The sequence below is a fragment of the Tachyglossus aculeatus genome, chromosome 4 (genome assembly GCF_015852505.1).
Source record: "Tachyglossus aculeatus isolate mTacAcu1 chromosome 4, mTacAcu1.pri, whole genome shotgun sequence".
Taxonomy (NCBI): Eukaryota; Metazoa; Chordata; class Mammalia; order Monotremata; family Tachyglossidae; genus Tachyglossus; species Tachyglossus aculeatus.
This window is the reverse complement of record NC_052069.1, coordinates 79,784,272-79,800,533: the sequence shown is the minus strand read 5'-3', so window position 1 is coordinate 79,800,533 and position 16,262 is coordinate 79,784,272. Positions and strand designations below refer to the sequence as shown.

The 16,262-nt window shown below is 37.3% G+C and overlaps 1 protein-coding gene across 45 annotated transcripts in view; it reads left to right on the top strand.

Annotated features, from left to right (window-relative positions):
- RIMS2 (regulating synaptic membrane exocytosis 2) overlaps positions 1 to 16,262 on the top strand; it is a 748,658-nt gene that overhangs the window by 457,336 nt on the left and 275,060 nt on the right. For 30 of the 45 annotated variants that reach the window (XM_038744900.1, XM_038744915.1, XM_038744888.1 and 27 more), the window contains one exon: positions 11,334 to 11,402. In XM_038744900.1, coding sequence (XP_038600828.1) covers positions 11,334 to 11,402 — 69 coding nt within the window. Of the gene's footprint in view, positions 1 to 5,736; positions 5,764 to 11,333; positions 11,403 to 16,262 lie in introns of all 45 variants that reach the window. The other 15 variants (XM_038744871.1, XM_038744874.1, XM_038744882.1 and 12 more) reach the window with 1 other exon arrangement.

The window sequence follows — 16,262 nt, the reverse complement described above, 5'->3', positions numbered from 1 at the left end:
AGAGTTTAGCAAATACCACAATTATTATTAAGGGGAAATGAGGGCCTAGTCTGGGAAGGCTTTTTTACTTGAAACAAAGAAGACTAGATAACTGTTGAGAAGAGGAGAGATGTGCACAAAATAATGTTTCATAAAAGTAATCCTGGCAGTACAGTGAAGAATGGACCAGAGTGGGGAAGAGATGGAGGCAGAGAATAGAGTTAGCAGACTGATGGAATAGTTACGCCAGAATATGGCACATGCCCTGATGAGTGAAGTGGGCATCTGTCTGTCTGGGGAGGGAAGGGATTCTGCAGGTATTTTGAGGAAAGCCTGGCAGGATGAAAGAGAGAGAAGAATCCAAGTTATGCCAGCCATGGACTTGAGACATGGAGTGTGTGGTCAAGTTTGTTGACTTAGTACAAATATTGTTGCTACTTCTGGTTAAGAATAGCTTGGCACTCTAGGATGGGTACAGCCTTTCCAAATTTGGGGGAGTTTAGAGTGAAACAGGAGGCAGGGCAAGGAGTCAAGATGGTTCTTAGAAGGCAGGAATTATACCAAGATGGGGAGTCCAGAGGTGTAATGAATAAGAGGGAGTGAGAAAGAAAAAAATAGAAGAGGGAAACAGAATGGAAGGAACAAAAGGAGACCACTTGTCTGCTGTGTGACCTTGGGCAAGTAACTTAACTTCCCTGTGCCTCACTTAACTCACCTGTAAAATGGGGATCAAGACTATGAACCCCATGTGGGAAAGGGACTGTGTCCAACCCGATGATCTTTTATCTACCCCAGTGGTTAGTATAGTTCCTGGCAAACAGTAAGTATTTAACAAATCCATTAAAAAGTTAATCAGGTTGGGCACAGTCCATGTCCCCATTTTACAGCTGAGGTAACTGAGGCATAGAGAAGCAGTGTGGTCTAATGGAAAGAGCATGGGCTTAGGAGTCAGAGGACCTGGGTTCTAATTCTGGCTTTGCCACATGTCTGCTGTGTGACCTTGAGCAAGTCACTTCACTTCTCTGTGCCTTACTTCATCTGTAAAATAGGGATCAAGACTCTGAGCCCCATGTGGGACAGGGACTATGTCCAACCTGATTTCCTGGAATCTACCCCACTGCTTAGAACAGTGCTTGGCACATAGTGCTTAACAAATACCACAGTTATTTGAGAAATGAAGTGAATTGCCCAAGTACACACAGAAGACCAATGAGAGGCAGGATTAGAACCCAGGTCCTTCTGACTCCCAGACCCATGCTCTATTCACTAGGCCCTGCTGCTTCTCTGAGGTTTGTTCTCTGTTTGACAGGAGGCGACATCTTCATTACTGTTCATATATTTTAACCTTTTTGCTTCTTTTTCCCCTTCCATCCTCCCTCTGTTCATTCCCCCCTCCAAGCCCAACAGTACTTATGTAACATCTGTAATTTATTTATTTATATTACTGTCTGTCTCTCCCTCTCTAGACTGTAAACTCACTGTGGGCAGGGAATGTGCCTGTTTATTGTTGTATTGTACTCTCCCAAGTGATTAGTACAGTTGAGCATATAGTAAGTGCTCAATGAATACGATTGAATGAATGCATTAAAGATAAAGTGGACAGGGAAAAGGGAAGAGTATACATTAAGCAGGATAAGAAGGTATAGACAGAACCTTAGCTATATGCAGACCTATTTATACATCTTGACACACAAAGATGTAAAAATTAATCTGCTACCTTGAACTATTCACCATTGCCCATACATTATTCAATAATCAGTCACATTTACTGAACACGTACTGTGTGCAGACTAAGTACTTCAGAAACTTCAGTATAACAGAGTTGGTAGGCATGTTCTCTGCCACCAAGAAGTTTATAGTCTGGATGGGAAGGCAGACATTAACATTTATTTTATGGGTAAGTGTATAAGTACTGTGGGTTACGGGGTGGAGTGAATAAAGGATACAATTCCAAGTGCAAGGGCCACAAAGAAGGAAGAAGAAATAGGGGAAATGAGGGCTTAGTCGGGGAAGGACTCTTGGAGTAGATATGATTTGAATAAGGATTTGAAGATGAAAAGATTAATGGTATGTTGTATTTGAAGGGGGAGAAAGTTCTAGACCAGAGGCAAGAGAGAGGGCAAAGGGTTGATAGTGAGATAGTTTAACTTGAGGTACAGTGAGTAGGTTGGCGTTATAAGAGTGAAGTGAGTATGCTGGGTTGTAATAGGAGACCAGTCAGGAAAAATAGAAGGGGGCAAGGGAATTGAGTGTTTTAAAATTAATGGTAAGGAGTTTTTGTTTGATGTGGAGGTGGATGGGCAACAATGGAGGTACTAGGTGAGAAGGGAAACAAGGACTGAATTTTTAAGAAAAATGGTCCAAGCAGCAATGTCAAGTATGAACTGGAGTGGGGAGTTATGGGAGACAGGGAGGTGAGCAAGGAGGCTGATGCAGTAATCAAGATTGGGATAGGATAAAATTGTGGATTAATGTGATTGAACTTGAGGTGGATGAAATGAGCCTGCTAGTTTTTTATTAGCATTCTCCATAACTCATGTACAGGAGCACAGGAAGTGTACTGTGAAGGTGAATCAGGGCTGTGTGTATTAGTGGTACAAGGTTGGCAAAGGGACAGGGACTGAATATCTCCAATCTAGCATCAGACAGAGGCAGGTTCATTCATTCATTCAATTGTATTTAGCACTTACTGTGTGCAGGGTACTATACTAAGCATTGGGAGAGTACCATATAACAATAAACAGACATATTCCCTGGCCAAATTCCTCTAGCTACAGCTATCTGGTTTCTACCAAGGGTTGGAATTCAGATCAGGCAGTAGAGAAAGCAGGGAGATCAATGACCCATTCTGGTATTGCTCTATTTTGGGGCCTGGAGCCTAGAATACCTGACCGTATGTGGGATTTAGTGCCCATGGTGACTGGTGCAATCTGGGCAAATGTGGCTTTCTCTCATCTTTCTTCTTTCCCATTAAGTATTTCCCTTCCTGTCACCATCCCTGGTAAGCATGTTCCAAATCATGTTCCTACCTCACCTCACCACTCTTCTACTATAGCCCAGCCCACGCACTTCGTTACTCAAATGCTAACCTTCTCACTGTACCTCAAGCTCATCTATCTCACTGCTGACATCTTGCCCATGTCCTACCACTGGCCTGGAACACCTTCCCTCCTCGTGTCAGACAGACAATTGCTCTTCCCCACTTCAAAAACTTATTGAAAGCACATCTCCTCCAGGAAGCCTTCCCTGACTTGAGCCCTCCTCAAGTCCCTTCTGCGCAGCTCTTACTTGCTCCTTCATTCATCCTCCCTTCCATCCACATAACACATATGTGTATATTTGTAATTTATTTATTTAACTATCCATTTATATTAATGTTTGTCTCCCCCACTAAGCTGTTAGCTCGTTGTGCGCAAGCATGTGTCTTTTATATTGTACTCTTCCAAGTGCTTAGTAAAGTGCTTTGCACATAGTAATAAATACTGAATGAATGAATGTAGAACAAATAAGACAGTCCTTTATATTTAGTGGCAGAACCACCAAAATTGGGAAAATTGAGATTGATAAAGGATTGAGATTGTCTCTTCAAAGCTAGTACAGTGCTCTGTACATAGTAAGAACTCAATAAATACCATTGATTGATTGACTTTTGGTATATGTAATTTTGATCACCTATCTCTTATTATTGTAGTTAAGTATTTTTGTCACCTTGATCATGTTTCACTAGCTGATTGCTGAGAGTGGTGGCAATCATATTTCCTTTCCATTACAACAAAGTCTTTTCAGTTTGTGAAACAATATGGTTTGAAGGTTAGTAGCTAGAATATTTGAATTCTGTTCCAGTAGTCAGGTAACCTATTCACTTCAAAGATGAAGGATTTAAAAAAAAAAACAAAACCCTCTATGGCCATTTTTTTAGACCACTGAACTCTATTTTATGATTATGGCAAATGAAAACCAGGATACTGTGAAACACTGAATAGTTCATTTTTCCAGAATCTTCCTTCTTTTTGGCATCAGCAGTGGAAGGAGAGAATTAACCCAGGATCTTTCTGCCTATATCCTGCCTAACAGTTTTTTTTGTCTCTCCTATGGAAGTTTTCTTGGACAACAGATAATTTTCAAAATTGCCAGTGTAATTGTGTAAAAAGTAACATATGCAAAAGAATTTTCACTTTGTCAAGGTACAAATTGCCATTGAGTGATCAACTCCTCAAGTTTTGATTCCCAGTTTTTTCAGCTAACACTTACTGTGTCATAGGGATGTATGAAGGTTAGTTAGAATGGCTTAAAAGTATTTTGTGCGATTATAAAAAAAACACTAAACTATTATTATTATGGAGCAATACACTCTGTTACATACGCTCACTGTTACATGTGGGAAACTGTTTCAGGAGTGGAAGACTATAATATTTAGGTTTAGGGAGTAAAAATAATAGGTAAGTAGATTTTTTTTTTAATTTTTACTTGTCTTTTTAGCACTTGGGTCTAGGTTTTGGGCATGTTGTTAGCATGTTTTTGTCTTGTTTATCAGAATATGTCAAATTTCCTAGTATACATGGATCAATTAATAAATCCTTTAATTTTGGAAAAAAAGGTATTTAACATGATACAGGGATGTTCAAAAAGAACTTAAAAATTATCAGAATCTTGGACAGAAGTAACATTATACAAGAAACACTGGTGTAAACTTAAATTTTAATTGTAAATTAGAAATTTAGCTTGACTTTTATGTAACTTACTCTTCCAGTCTCATTGTTTACATTTGTATCTGAAGGCTTTTATAACATAAAAAGTTATTGCTTAATTTTTAAAATTGAAAAGAATAATCAGTCAAATTAATGCCAAGTTAATCTAATAGATTGACATATGAAGGTACACAAATGCTTAAAATTGAAAACTGAATTTAGAAAAATGTATTGTCTTTCTGGCCCTTCAGTTGGAGTGAATCCTTCTCAAGAACTTTTGAAGTGATTGTAAAATTACCATAACTTTATTGCTAGTCTGTTTTAGTTGTTAATATACTTGAGAAATTATCCCATTGTAATGACTTAGGGAGTTCTAAATTGTTCCTTAGGGCAGTTCCTTGGTTTTTCTTCTAATGGGCTTATAGTCTGTATTAATTTGGAGTGTATCTGAGGGGAGAGAATATCCAACATATTATTTTTTAATTTCCTAATTTAGAAAATGGATCAAAAAACCAAGCTCAATCAGAGGTTGAACTTTCACAAATTCCCTCAAGACTTAAGTAGAGAAGGTGCAGACTGCTCAGTGACAAAATCATAAAAATATGGAAGTGGGGGATATTTTATTTTTAAAGAATAAAGATTTGAAGGTTGAAATTATTTTTTTTCAAATCTTTTAGGGTAATGTTTTATTAATACATCAGGTCCCTATTTGTAGGTTAGGCACTTCTGGAGGTTGTGACTCTTTCTGGAAACTAGAAGGGTTTCATTTAGAAAATTGCTACTTTGGCTTATTAAGTGCCCCCTATTTCCTGGAAATGATTGCACCTCCATGAATTGCTAACGTATACCCAGGAAGTAATTTCTTCAGTGAGCATATAAGTATGTGAGCCATTAAGAAATCAGTATACTGGGTTTTAAAAGAAACATTTTATAGCTATATCTAAAATTGAATGTAGTAAAATATCCACGTCAGAGGGATAGAGCTTTAGATTCTCAACATCCCTGTTACATGTAGAGATTTCATGTATCTTTTTCCTGATATCACTTCATTTTAACATTTGTTTTCCAGATAAAGGCTTATATTCATATAATTCAGGTAAATTTTTAGCATGCCCCCTGTGTTCAATGCATGTATACATATGCACAATTTAATTTGATGCTGCTGTAATTGTTCTTATTCTGATTATTGTGCATATGTTAAATTCCTAAGAGTTTGTCAGCCTCCCTATCTGCCTCTAACTCAGTGTTTTCATCCTTAAATCTTTGTACTAAAAGTCATTTGTCTGAACTCTCATGCAGTCTCTTTCAGTTTGTCTACTGATGATTAATTGTGGGAAAATTTTTGAATGAAACGAAAAAAATGTTATTTTAAAAACATTTCATTGCTGTAAGTAGTTGCCCAATAATAGAAGACAACTAGCATTTTGTAAGTTATTTTAGGTAGCTTAGTAATAATTCAATGCAAGGTGAGTAAACCTGGTTGAAGGAAGCAAAGCTTATTGTATTTTACTTTTAAAATTACCTACTGCCAAGGGGAAACATAATAGATTTAGCTTTCCTTTTCCCTGTACTGTGGAATTTTAATTAACAGTAAAAGTCATGTATTTTAATTTAAAGCTATTCTAAATGAATCTAAATTGTAGAACTTTTCCTAGGGGATTTGTTTAGGTAACAACACTTTTAATAATAACAGCTTCTTTAGGACCCTGATTTTCTTTTAGTTACATTTCATATATCTAGAAAAGTAATATTCTAGCAGAAAAAAATGACTAAGAAAGCAATCAAGAGAAAATAGACAAAAACAATTTAGTCAAACTAGCAAAGACAGTGTAATTTTTTTGTGTCAATTTTTGTAGATAACCTTAGATTTTCTATTCAGGAATTGTTTTTTCTGCTTTACAGTCTCAATATTTCAGGTTCTATTCTTACATGCTATTGTTTCTGTCCATTTTTATATGTGCCAATAAGCAAAAAGTAAAATTGTATTATCTGGTATGCCAAATCAGAGTGCTTTATTTCAGTAAGGAGACAACATGCAGTTTTCTCTCTAGATTTCTTTATTTATAGTCCATTAAAAGAATGAATTTAAATGATTACCAATAATATTTCTATTTTAATCTTATTGAGTGACTGAACTGTGTATTGTGCTTAATGAATCTCTAATATTATTGAAGTAGAGCAAGATTTTTGTTTTAGCTATCGACTCCAAAGAAATTATGCACATGGTGATTGCATACATTTATTCACTCCCCATCAGTGAATTTATTCTATGCAAATTAAGGTTCAATCAAAATGTCATCCTTAACTAGGTCTGTGTGACTTGAAAAGGAAAAATCCTTTTCCTCCTTGCTTAGCTCTCCATTGACAGTAAATAGTGAAGAAGGTATACTGTTTTGGCAAGTGGTTTTCTTGAAGTACAGAACCAGACAACTAAAGTTTGTTGATAGGATAATAAATTATTATTGCATTTGGCCACAAAATATATGCCTGAAAAAATATTATGCAGTGAAAAGTGCCCATTACCCAAGACTTCCTCAGTTAAGTTTTGCTATGAAGAAATCAATTGATAAACACACATCTATAGATTCCATCAGTAATGATTTCCCTTAGTAATATAATTGAGAAATTTTCATATAATTAGTGTAAGATTGAACAGCATAACATGCCTGAGGTAGGCATTTTTAGTATAGCAGGAAAACAATAAAGCTGTTGAACATATAGAAGGGAAAGAACTGCTTTCTATCGTGGTCATCATCCCTCATTGGTATTTATATGTGTTTTAGAGTACAGATAAGAGTAGAAATAGTAAATCTACGAGCAAGGCATCAAGACATTACCCTGTTCCTCCAAAGGTAGTCAGTGGTCATTTCTTCCAGAATTTTCAGTTCCTTTTAATCCCTTAATAGAAGAGGAGCTCTGCTTTGTGACTCCTCAGGTCTTCAGAAGATCCAGTTCCACTCTGTGTGGCATAAATTTCATTTTGGTTTATAGACTTGTTCCAAACCTGTGAATTTCTTTACTGAGGTTTGTTTTTGCAGTGATGGGGTTGTTTGAAAAACAGGGTTATAGATGGAAATGAATTATGTAGTATTATCACTATATTTTCTGTTCTATATATATATATATATATGATTGGGGAAAATGTTTACATTATAGGTGTTTCTGCCCCTTTCTATAACTCTGTTATTCGTTATTCTGAAGAGAGTGGTTTAAAAAGCAATTCCCACACATTGTCCCCTAACTTTCCAGGTGACATTTAGTGTTTTAGAAGTATTCTTCCTAATTTATCTATATCTAGGATTATAAATTTTCCTTAGCAAAATCATTTCTAGCGGGAAATCTTTATTGTTGATTGACTAATTCTTTGGAGAAGGGTTTAGGGGCATAACAGAAGCCACAGCTGGAGTAACACTGATGCACTGAAGAACCATCTCTTAGCCCCAGATTTCCAGAAGCTCTTGTGGGAGAAGTTGTTCCAATGTACTGGTGTGTGTTTGGTTATGTTGGCTCGTTAGACCTTCCTTCGCTTCCATTGTGTCACACCCTTACCTAGCTGTGACCCAAGGCCTTCCCAGCTAGTGTGATGAGGCTTGTCTTGAGGTCAGGTAGGAAGGTGGTGGAAGCAAAGGAATTCAAAATTCCCAATCCACCTACCACCAACTTCCTCTCCAGCCCAATCCCGAAAGGTCCCCAGCTGCTCTAGTAGCTTTCTCCCACATCTACTGATGACCCGTAGAAACTACCTCAAATCTTTACTCTCTCCTCTCATTAATGTGGATTTGGCATCAACTTCCTAATCATAGAATTGGGGTAACAGGTCAACAGAAACTGGGAATCAGAATTAGGTCTACTTGAGAGTTTCCAGCCCATGTCCTCATTCACCAGTCAGCCCCATATTTCTCATCACCTGTGATAACCTAATGATTGGAAATTCCTGACTTTCATGTTCTCCAAAAAAAATCCATTCTCCCATCTTGGTGGCATCTATTTAGTAATAATCCCACACCATAAAAGTGATAAATTAGAATTTTTTTTGAGGGGGATTTTTTTAAATTTTTTTCTTAACACATTTTTTGGGGTGTTGCAGGGAATAAAAGGCCCTGGAGAGAGCCCACTTGGCTCTCTAGAGATGAGGCAAAAAGTCTTTGGCTACATATATATATGTACACATATATATGTGTATATATATATATGTATATATATACACATATGTATATATATATACATATATATATATTTATATATATATATTTACAGCAGTGATGGGCTTTAAAACTGTTTGCTCTCAATGCCAGAAAAAGCACCCAAAATAGTAATCTGTTGCACAGCCAAATGACTTGAGTGGCAGTAATTATTGCTTCTAAGTAATTTTTTGTCATTAAGTAGCTCCAAATTAGAATCACTTTTAAAGTATTCATCCATGAGTATGGTGTTCTGTTACTAATGAAAAAAGTTTATAAGCCCTGGTATATTTTTCATTTACATAATTGTCCTCTTGGGAAAATGATTTTGTCTCAGTGAGTTACCCTCACTCCCAAAATATTAAATTCTTTACAGATCATCAGATATTTATTGCCCTCCCCACCATGTGTTAACATTCTTAAAAGGCATGTCTTTATGACTTGACAATCCTCCACTTTTTACACCATCCAGCTGCACATACTCACCCAGTTGGTGTAGTGGATAAAACACAAGCCTGGAAGTCAGAAGGTTATAGGTACTAATACCGGCTCCGCCACTTGTCTCCTGTGTGACCTTGGGCAAATTACATAATTTCTTTGGGCCTCAGTTACCTCATCTGTAAAATGGGGATTGAGACTGTGTGCCCCACGAGGGACAGAGACTGTGTCCAAACCGAATTGCTTGCATCCACCCCAGCTCTTATTGCAGTGCCTGGCACATAGTAAGCGCTTAACAAATACCATTATTACTATTATTAGTCCTGCATTCCATATGTATTGCATTTTAGGCAGTACGATTACTGCTTAAACTCTCTGCAAGGTAACATACTCTTATTTGAATTGGTCCATTCTGCTCCTTTGCCAAAATAAGAGTAAATAACTACTCAGAGCAAGATTGAGGAAAAAAAAACAACCAAATATTCAGAGGGTACATTTGATGTGTTATTTATAATAGCAACATCCATGTCAAGAAAAAGAAATTGATCATAGTAGGTGGGATTGCTATTTGGAAATCGGAAGTAGGGTGATTTCTTGTGAACAAAATCATAGTCACTTTGAGGCAGGAAAGTAAGTAGCAAATTAACAGTGGTAGTTTTAGGCTTTTTAATACTTAAGTGATGATCAGCAACTTTTATGTTTACCATTTGTGGATTGGAAGCATTTAGAAATGCATACTGGTGACTAAACAGTATAAAACTTATATATAATTATGATATAATTATATAAATGAACATCAAGTAGCAATTTAAATTACAATGCCTACTAGAATAATAAAGGGAAAACAGTTATTAAATATTATGTCCATTCTCTACATGTGGTTATGTGCATTCTCTACACGTAACCTAGAAATAAATGCATATGAAGGGGTAATTTAAATAAAGTGAAATATTTCCTTAAATATTGTTTGCTGTAGCAGACCTTTATTTTAGAACCAAGTTTGGGGCCAAAATCTGCTTTAGCCATTTAAACTCTTGCTAAGTTAAGTAGGTGTTATGCTTGCTCAGTAGTGCTAGTTTTTTAAAATTGTTTCCATAGTAATATTTGCCTTAAAAAAGTCACTATGCAATAGATGCTACTGAGCTGTAATGAAAAATTTCATGAAAAACGGGCAGTATTTATCATTATTATTCAATATTTGTAATATAATTAGTCAACTCTTGATTAATGCAGAAATGAATTATTTGTCTTCTGTTTCTATTCTCCTTTCCTGTTGCTACTTTTTTGGCCTCTAAAAATTCCATTAGAACCACTTAGGTCAGTATAAGTAAAAAGGAGAAGAAATGAAATTCAAAGCAAAAGTCACTTTAACAGATTAACAGTTTTAATATGTATTGTCAGGACTGAGTCTTGGAGAAGTTGAAAATCAATGACTAAAATAACATTTCAATGATTTAATTGAATTATTTGTCTAGACTATGCCTCTTCATCACAGTTAATAGAAACTTGCATATATTCAATTCATAATTTACTAAGCAATTTTATCATAGACAATAGCTATACACACGTGTTTCCAAATGCTGTTTTTACACACATACACACACACACATATATATTTTTAAATGTTGTTTTTATTTACATATATATATTGTGTATATATGTAAATAAAATGTTGTTTTTATTTACATATATACACAATATATATGTAAATAAAAACAACATTTGAAAATGCAGTAAACCCAGTGATTTGGAGTTTCCCTTGACTAAGGCACAATGAAGTCTTAAAATGTAAAATAATTGAGCTTAATAGCATCTCTTGCCTTAAACAAATTAGAAATGTAATACTGTAGATTTAGAATAAGAGTAGTGGATAACTTGTATTATTTCCCCCAAATGTGTGGAATTTAGTCTGTGATTTCATAGTAATTTTCCTTGTGTGTTTTTCATCTTTTAGTATCTGATTGAAACTACTTTGCATTTGTCTGTGAAGTATGGCAAAAGTGTACTTTTGTCCAAAGAGTGATAGATTTGTTAACTTATTTCACAGGGTCCAAGCGAATCAGTGATAGTGAAGTCTCTGACTATGACTGTGATGACGGAATTGGTGTGGTATCAGGTAAGTGTTTACAAATACAGTATTGAGATTGCAAATTATTTTTATTTTGTTTCTTTCAGTCCTTATTAGAATTTTTGTTTTTATGGTTGAGCCAGTGTCATAGAACTGCATTTGACATATTTGTGGGTGATTCCATTTGGAGCATTTGGTTTCCTATGGTTGAGTTTTAAGAATTTCTCCTTAAATTTTTTTTCATTCTCAGAAATAATATTTTTGATTAAATGAATGCTGGAGCAACTACATTTTTCTTTTTAGTGTAGGGATGAATTTAGAGTGGAGCATATGAAGTCGGGGAGGGAAAGGAGAAAAGGGAGAGCAGGACATAGGAAGGAAAGAAAGAAGGGGAGACAGAGGAGAAAAAACCAACTGTGTTCACTGAGCACATACTTTGTGTGGAGCACTGTACTAAGTGCTTGGAAGAGTACAACACAATAATATAACAGACACATTCCCTGCCCACAACAAGTTTGTAGTCTAGCTTAGTCTAAAAAAGTGCCAGGATAAACTTTTCCCAAGCTATCTAAAGTTCAAATGGAAACATATTATATGATAAACCCAACAAACAAATGTAAGGAGAAGAGGAACAGGAAATGGAGAAGAAAGTTAGAGATAGGAAGATAACGATTTCCACACTCATTACCATGCAAACTCTCAACTGCTTCCTGTCCTGCACCCAATGACTGATGCCTCTAAGGAAGCAGCAATGACACCGACTCCATTTTGGGACAGGAAGCAGTGCAGAGCCTATGGCCCCAACAGAGTTTAAACTGGCGCTTATGTCTCTAGAGTGCCAACCACCACCTCATTCTCAGAGGATGCCCCTGGCTACCTGGCCAATGTATGGGTGAGAGAGGAAGGTAGCTTGTCATAAACAGTCTTCTGAAGTTGAGAGCAAAGAAGAGCCTCTGGAACAGTGAGAGCAAGAAAAATCATGGATACCTGAGTGGGACAAGAGGTGAAGTTGACAAAAATGCATGATGTCCAATCCCATTCTGTCTCTAAAACCTGCCCTGAAGCTCTGGGGACTCTGATAGTGGTTTCACTCTTTCACCTTAATCTTTCTAAATTTTGAAAGACAAATTACACTATTTGTACTTCAAATTTGTACTACAAATCTGTATTACAAAATTACAAAGACAAACGCAACTAGGGATTCTAGCTTTTCTCATAGTACGATTATGGAGGACCTATTAAATCACATTAATGCCAGATTGGTAAGGTTTTTTCCATTTTTATTTTGGAGATCTGCAGTGCTTTGCTGCATTCTGGCCGGAACTAAGTGATGGTTAATATGTTTAATATTGTGTTTATATGTTTGAAACGTTGATTATAGAAAATCTCTTTCTCTGAACCACTGCTATTTTACATCCTATGTGTTGCCATTTTCCTTATCGCCAGTTTGAATAGCCATTTCAATTAAGATTTCAAGGAAGAATTTACAGTCTTTGCCAGTAGTGTCTTGTTCTAAATATCAAATGTGATCCCTCATGTTCTTCAGCCTCTTTATTATTGCTACCTTAACCAATCCTTTCATTGTGAGTTTTCAGCATAGCAGGTTTTATATAACAAGACAGTTTTTGCTTTGTTCTTTTTTCTTCTGTCAAAGAAACTGTATCATCTTAAATAGGGTTGCTAGCTTCTGCCAAGTTTTTGTCAAAACAATTTTCCGAGACATTTTTACTTTGAGAGCATTAAAAATCAATTCACTTAAACCAGTTTCATTAAGTTTCATCCTGATCCTAAAGGAAACTTTATTTTTCATATATTTTTCTTTATCTGAGAAAGTCAACCTGTGGGATTGAGAGTCCAGTCTTTGCCATTGGCACCACCTTCCTTCACCATGTTCCTCCACACCCCCAAAAAATCCCGCTGACCCAAACTTGGTCCAGCTTTCAGAATGGGAATATTTTTAATACTTTCAACACTGGACAAAGGCCCATTAAGTAGAAGGCTTACAGTGGGAAGGTTTAGGAAATGGAAAATTTCCACCTCTTATCATTACTCCCTCCCTAGGGCCCAGTAGAGGCTTTGGATTTCAGATAGAAGTACCTGGGCCCAGACTGAAGTGACAGTAAGAATGGTCCTCGAAACTGTAGCTCTTTGTGGGCAGGAAATGTGCCTACCAACTCTGTTATTCTGTACTCTCCCAAGTACTTAAAGTGCTCTGCACACAGTGTGTGCTCGATAAATACTACTTAAGTGAGAAAAAGGAGATGGGATGAAGAGGCAGTGAGTCAGGTTTGGACTGGATCTTAGCTCAAGCTGTTGCTTTGAAACAGGATTGGGTTAAATACCAATGAGAAGCAGTGTGGCCTAGGGGAAAGAGCATGGGCCTGGGAATCAGGGGAGCTGGGTTCTAGTCCAAGCTTGTGTGACTAGTGAAAGTCACTTAAATTCTCTGTGCCTCTGATCCTTCATCTGGAAAATGGGGATTCAATTCCTCTTCTCCCTCCTACATAGGCTGTGGAACCCGTGTGGGATCTGATTATCTTGTATCTACCCCAGCTCTTAGTATAGCTCCCCCCTCAACTCCCCTTCCCCTCCCCATCGCCTCAACTCTCTCACTTTGCTCTACCTGCCCTCCCTGCCCCACAGCATTTGTGTATATATTCATTCATTCAGTTGTATTTATTGAAAGCTTACTGTGTGCAGAGCACTAAACTGAGCACTTGGAAAGTACATATCTGTAATTCTATTTACATTAGTGCCTTTTTACTTGTTTTGTTGTGTATATCTTTAATTCTATTTACTTCTGTTGATGTTATTGATGCTTGTTTTACTTGTTTTGATGTTTGTGTCCCGCCCCCCCCTCCTTTGCCTTCTAGACTGTGAGCCCGTTGTGGGCAGGGAGTGTCTCTCTTTGTTGCTTTCCAAGTGTTTAGTCCAGTGCTCTGCACACAGTAAACACTCAGTAAATATGATTGAGTGAATGAATACCAGATAACCTGAACAGTATGAAGAAGGGTTCAGAGGTGGGGCAGTCAAGAGCTGTGGACAGCTTTGTATTTTTTGTTTTTTTAAAGATACTTGTTAAAGTGCTTACTATGTGCCAGATACTACTAAATGCTGGGGTAGATACAAGATAATCAGGTTGGGCACAGTCCCTGCCCCTTATAATGCTCACAATCTAAGCGGGAGGGAGAAAAATTTAGTCCTCAGTTAACAAGGTAACGGAGGCACAGAAAAGTTAAGTAATTTTACCAAGGTCACAGAGCAGGCAAGTGGCAGAGCCAGGATTAGAACCCATGTTCTTTGGCTCCCAGGCCTATACTCTTTTCACTAGGCTACCCGGCTCTATAGTCAATTATATATTTTTTTAAAATGCATCAGGAGATGGATAGTACATGTCTTGCCACTCCTCAAGAACCTCAGCCATTGGGCTGACTGACATTTCAGGAAGATTATGCAGGCAGAAGTATGGAGTATGTAGACTGAAGGGGACAGAGGCTGGGAGGAAGCTAATAATAGTAATCTAACCTTAATATGATGAAAGCTGGAACCATGGTAGAGAATGCCTGGTTGGAGAGGAAGGAGCAGATCCACAAAAAAATGTGGAAGAGAAACAGTGTGGCTTAGTGGATAGAGCACAGGCATGGGACTCAGAAGGATCTGGGTTCTAATCCTGGCTCTGCCACTGGTCTGCTGGGTGACCTTGGGCAAATCACTTAGCTTCTCTGGTCCTCACTTACCTCATCTGAAAAATAGAGATTGAGAGCTTGAGCCCTATGAGGGAAGGAGATTGTGTCCAACCCAAATATCTTGTATCTACCCCAGTGCTTTCTGGCACACAGTAAATGCTCAACAAATACCAGAGGAAAAAAAAAAGAAAAACTGGCAGGATTTAGCACTGAGTGAATGTGAGGTTTGAAAAGACAGTCATGGGTATGAGTTGAGAATGAAACCATGGTGTAGGCTTCTAGGACAGGGAAGATGATAATGAGGGGAGACAGAGGAGGGAGGGTAAAGAAGAGAGGAGAAGTTCAGTTTGATTATGTGAAGTTTGAGGTGCTGATGGGACATCCAACCAGAGATATACTGGAGGCAAGAGGAAAATGTGCTATTGAATAGTTGAAGAGAGGTCAGGGCTAGAGCGGTAGATTTTATCCACCCAGAAGTGCTTTAGCCTTAATTCTATTTGTTCTGACAAGTTTGACACCTGTCTATGTGTTTTGTTGTTTGTCTCCCCTTTCTAGACTGTGAGCCCGTTGTTGGGTAGGGACCGTCTCTATCTGTTGCTGACTAGTACTTCTCAAGCGCTTAGTACAGTGCTCTGCACACAGTAAGCACTCAATAAATACGATTGAATGAATGAATGAATGAAAGTGGTAACTGAAGCCATGCGAATGGGTGAATGACAAATTTTTAATATGCCACTGGAAGTAGGCCATTTTTTATGGTATTTAAGTGATTACAATGTACTTGGCACTGTATTAATAATAATAATAATAATAGGCATTTATTAAGTGCTTACTATGTGCAAAGCACTGTTCTAAGCGCTGGGAAGGATACAGGGTGATCAGGTTGTCCCACGTGGGGCTCACAGTCTTAATCCCCATTTTACAGATGAGGTAACTGAGGCCCAGAGAAGTTAAGTGACTTGCCCAAGATCACACAGCAGACATGTGGCGGAGTTGGGATTAAGTGTATTAAGCACTGGGTTTGATATAAGATTACCTTGTATCCCCCCTAGAGTTTAGAACAATGCTTGGCACATAATTAGTGCTTAACAAATACTATCATTATTATTATTATTATCATCATCATCTATGAACCATTGAAAATTAAAACCATTTCAATTCAAAGTGCAGAAAAAAAAATGTAGCTGCTATTGTAGTGAATTGAAAACAATAACATTCACTC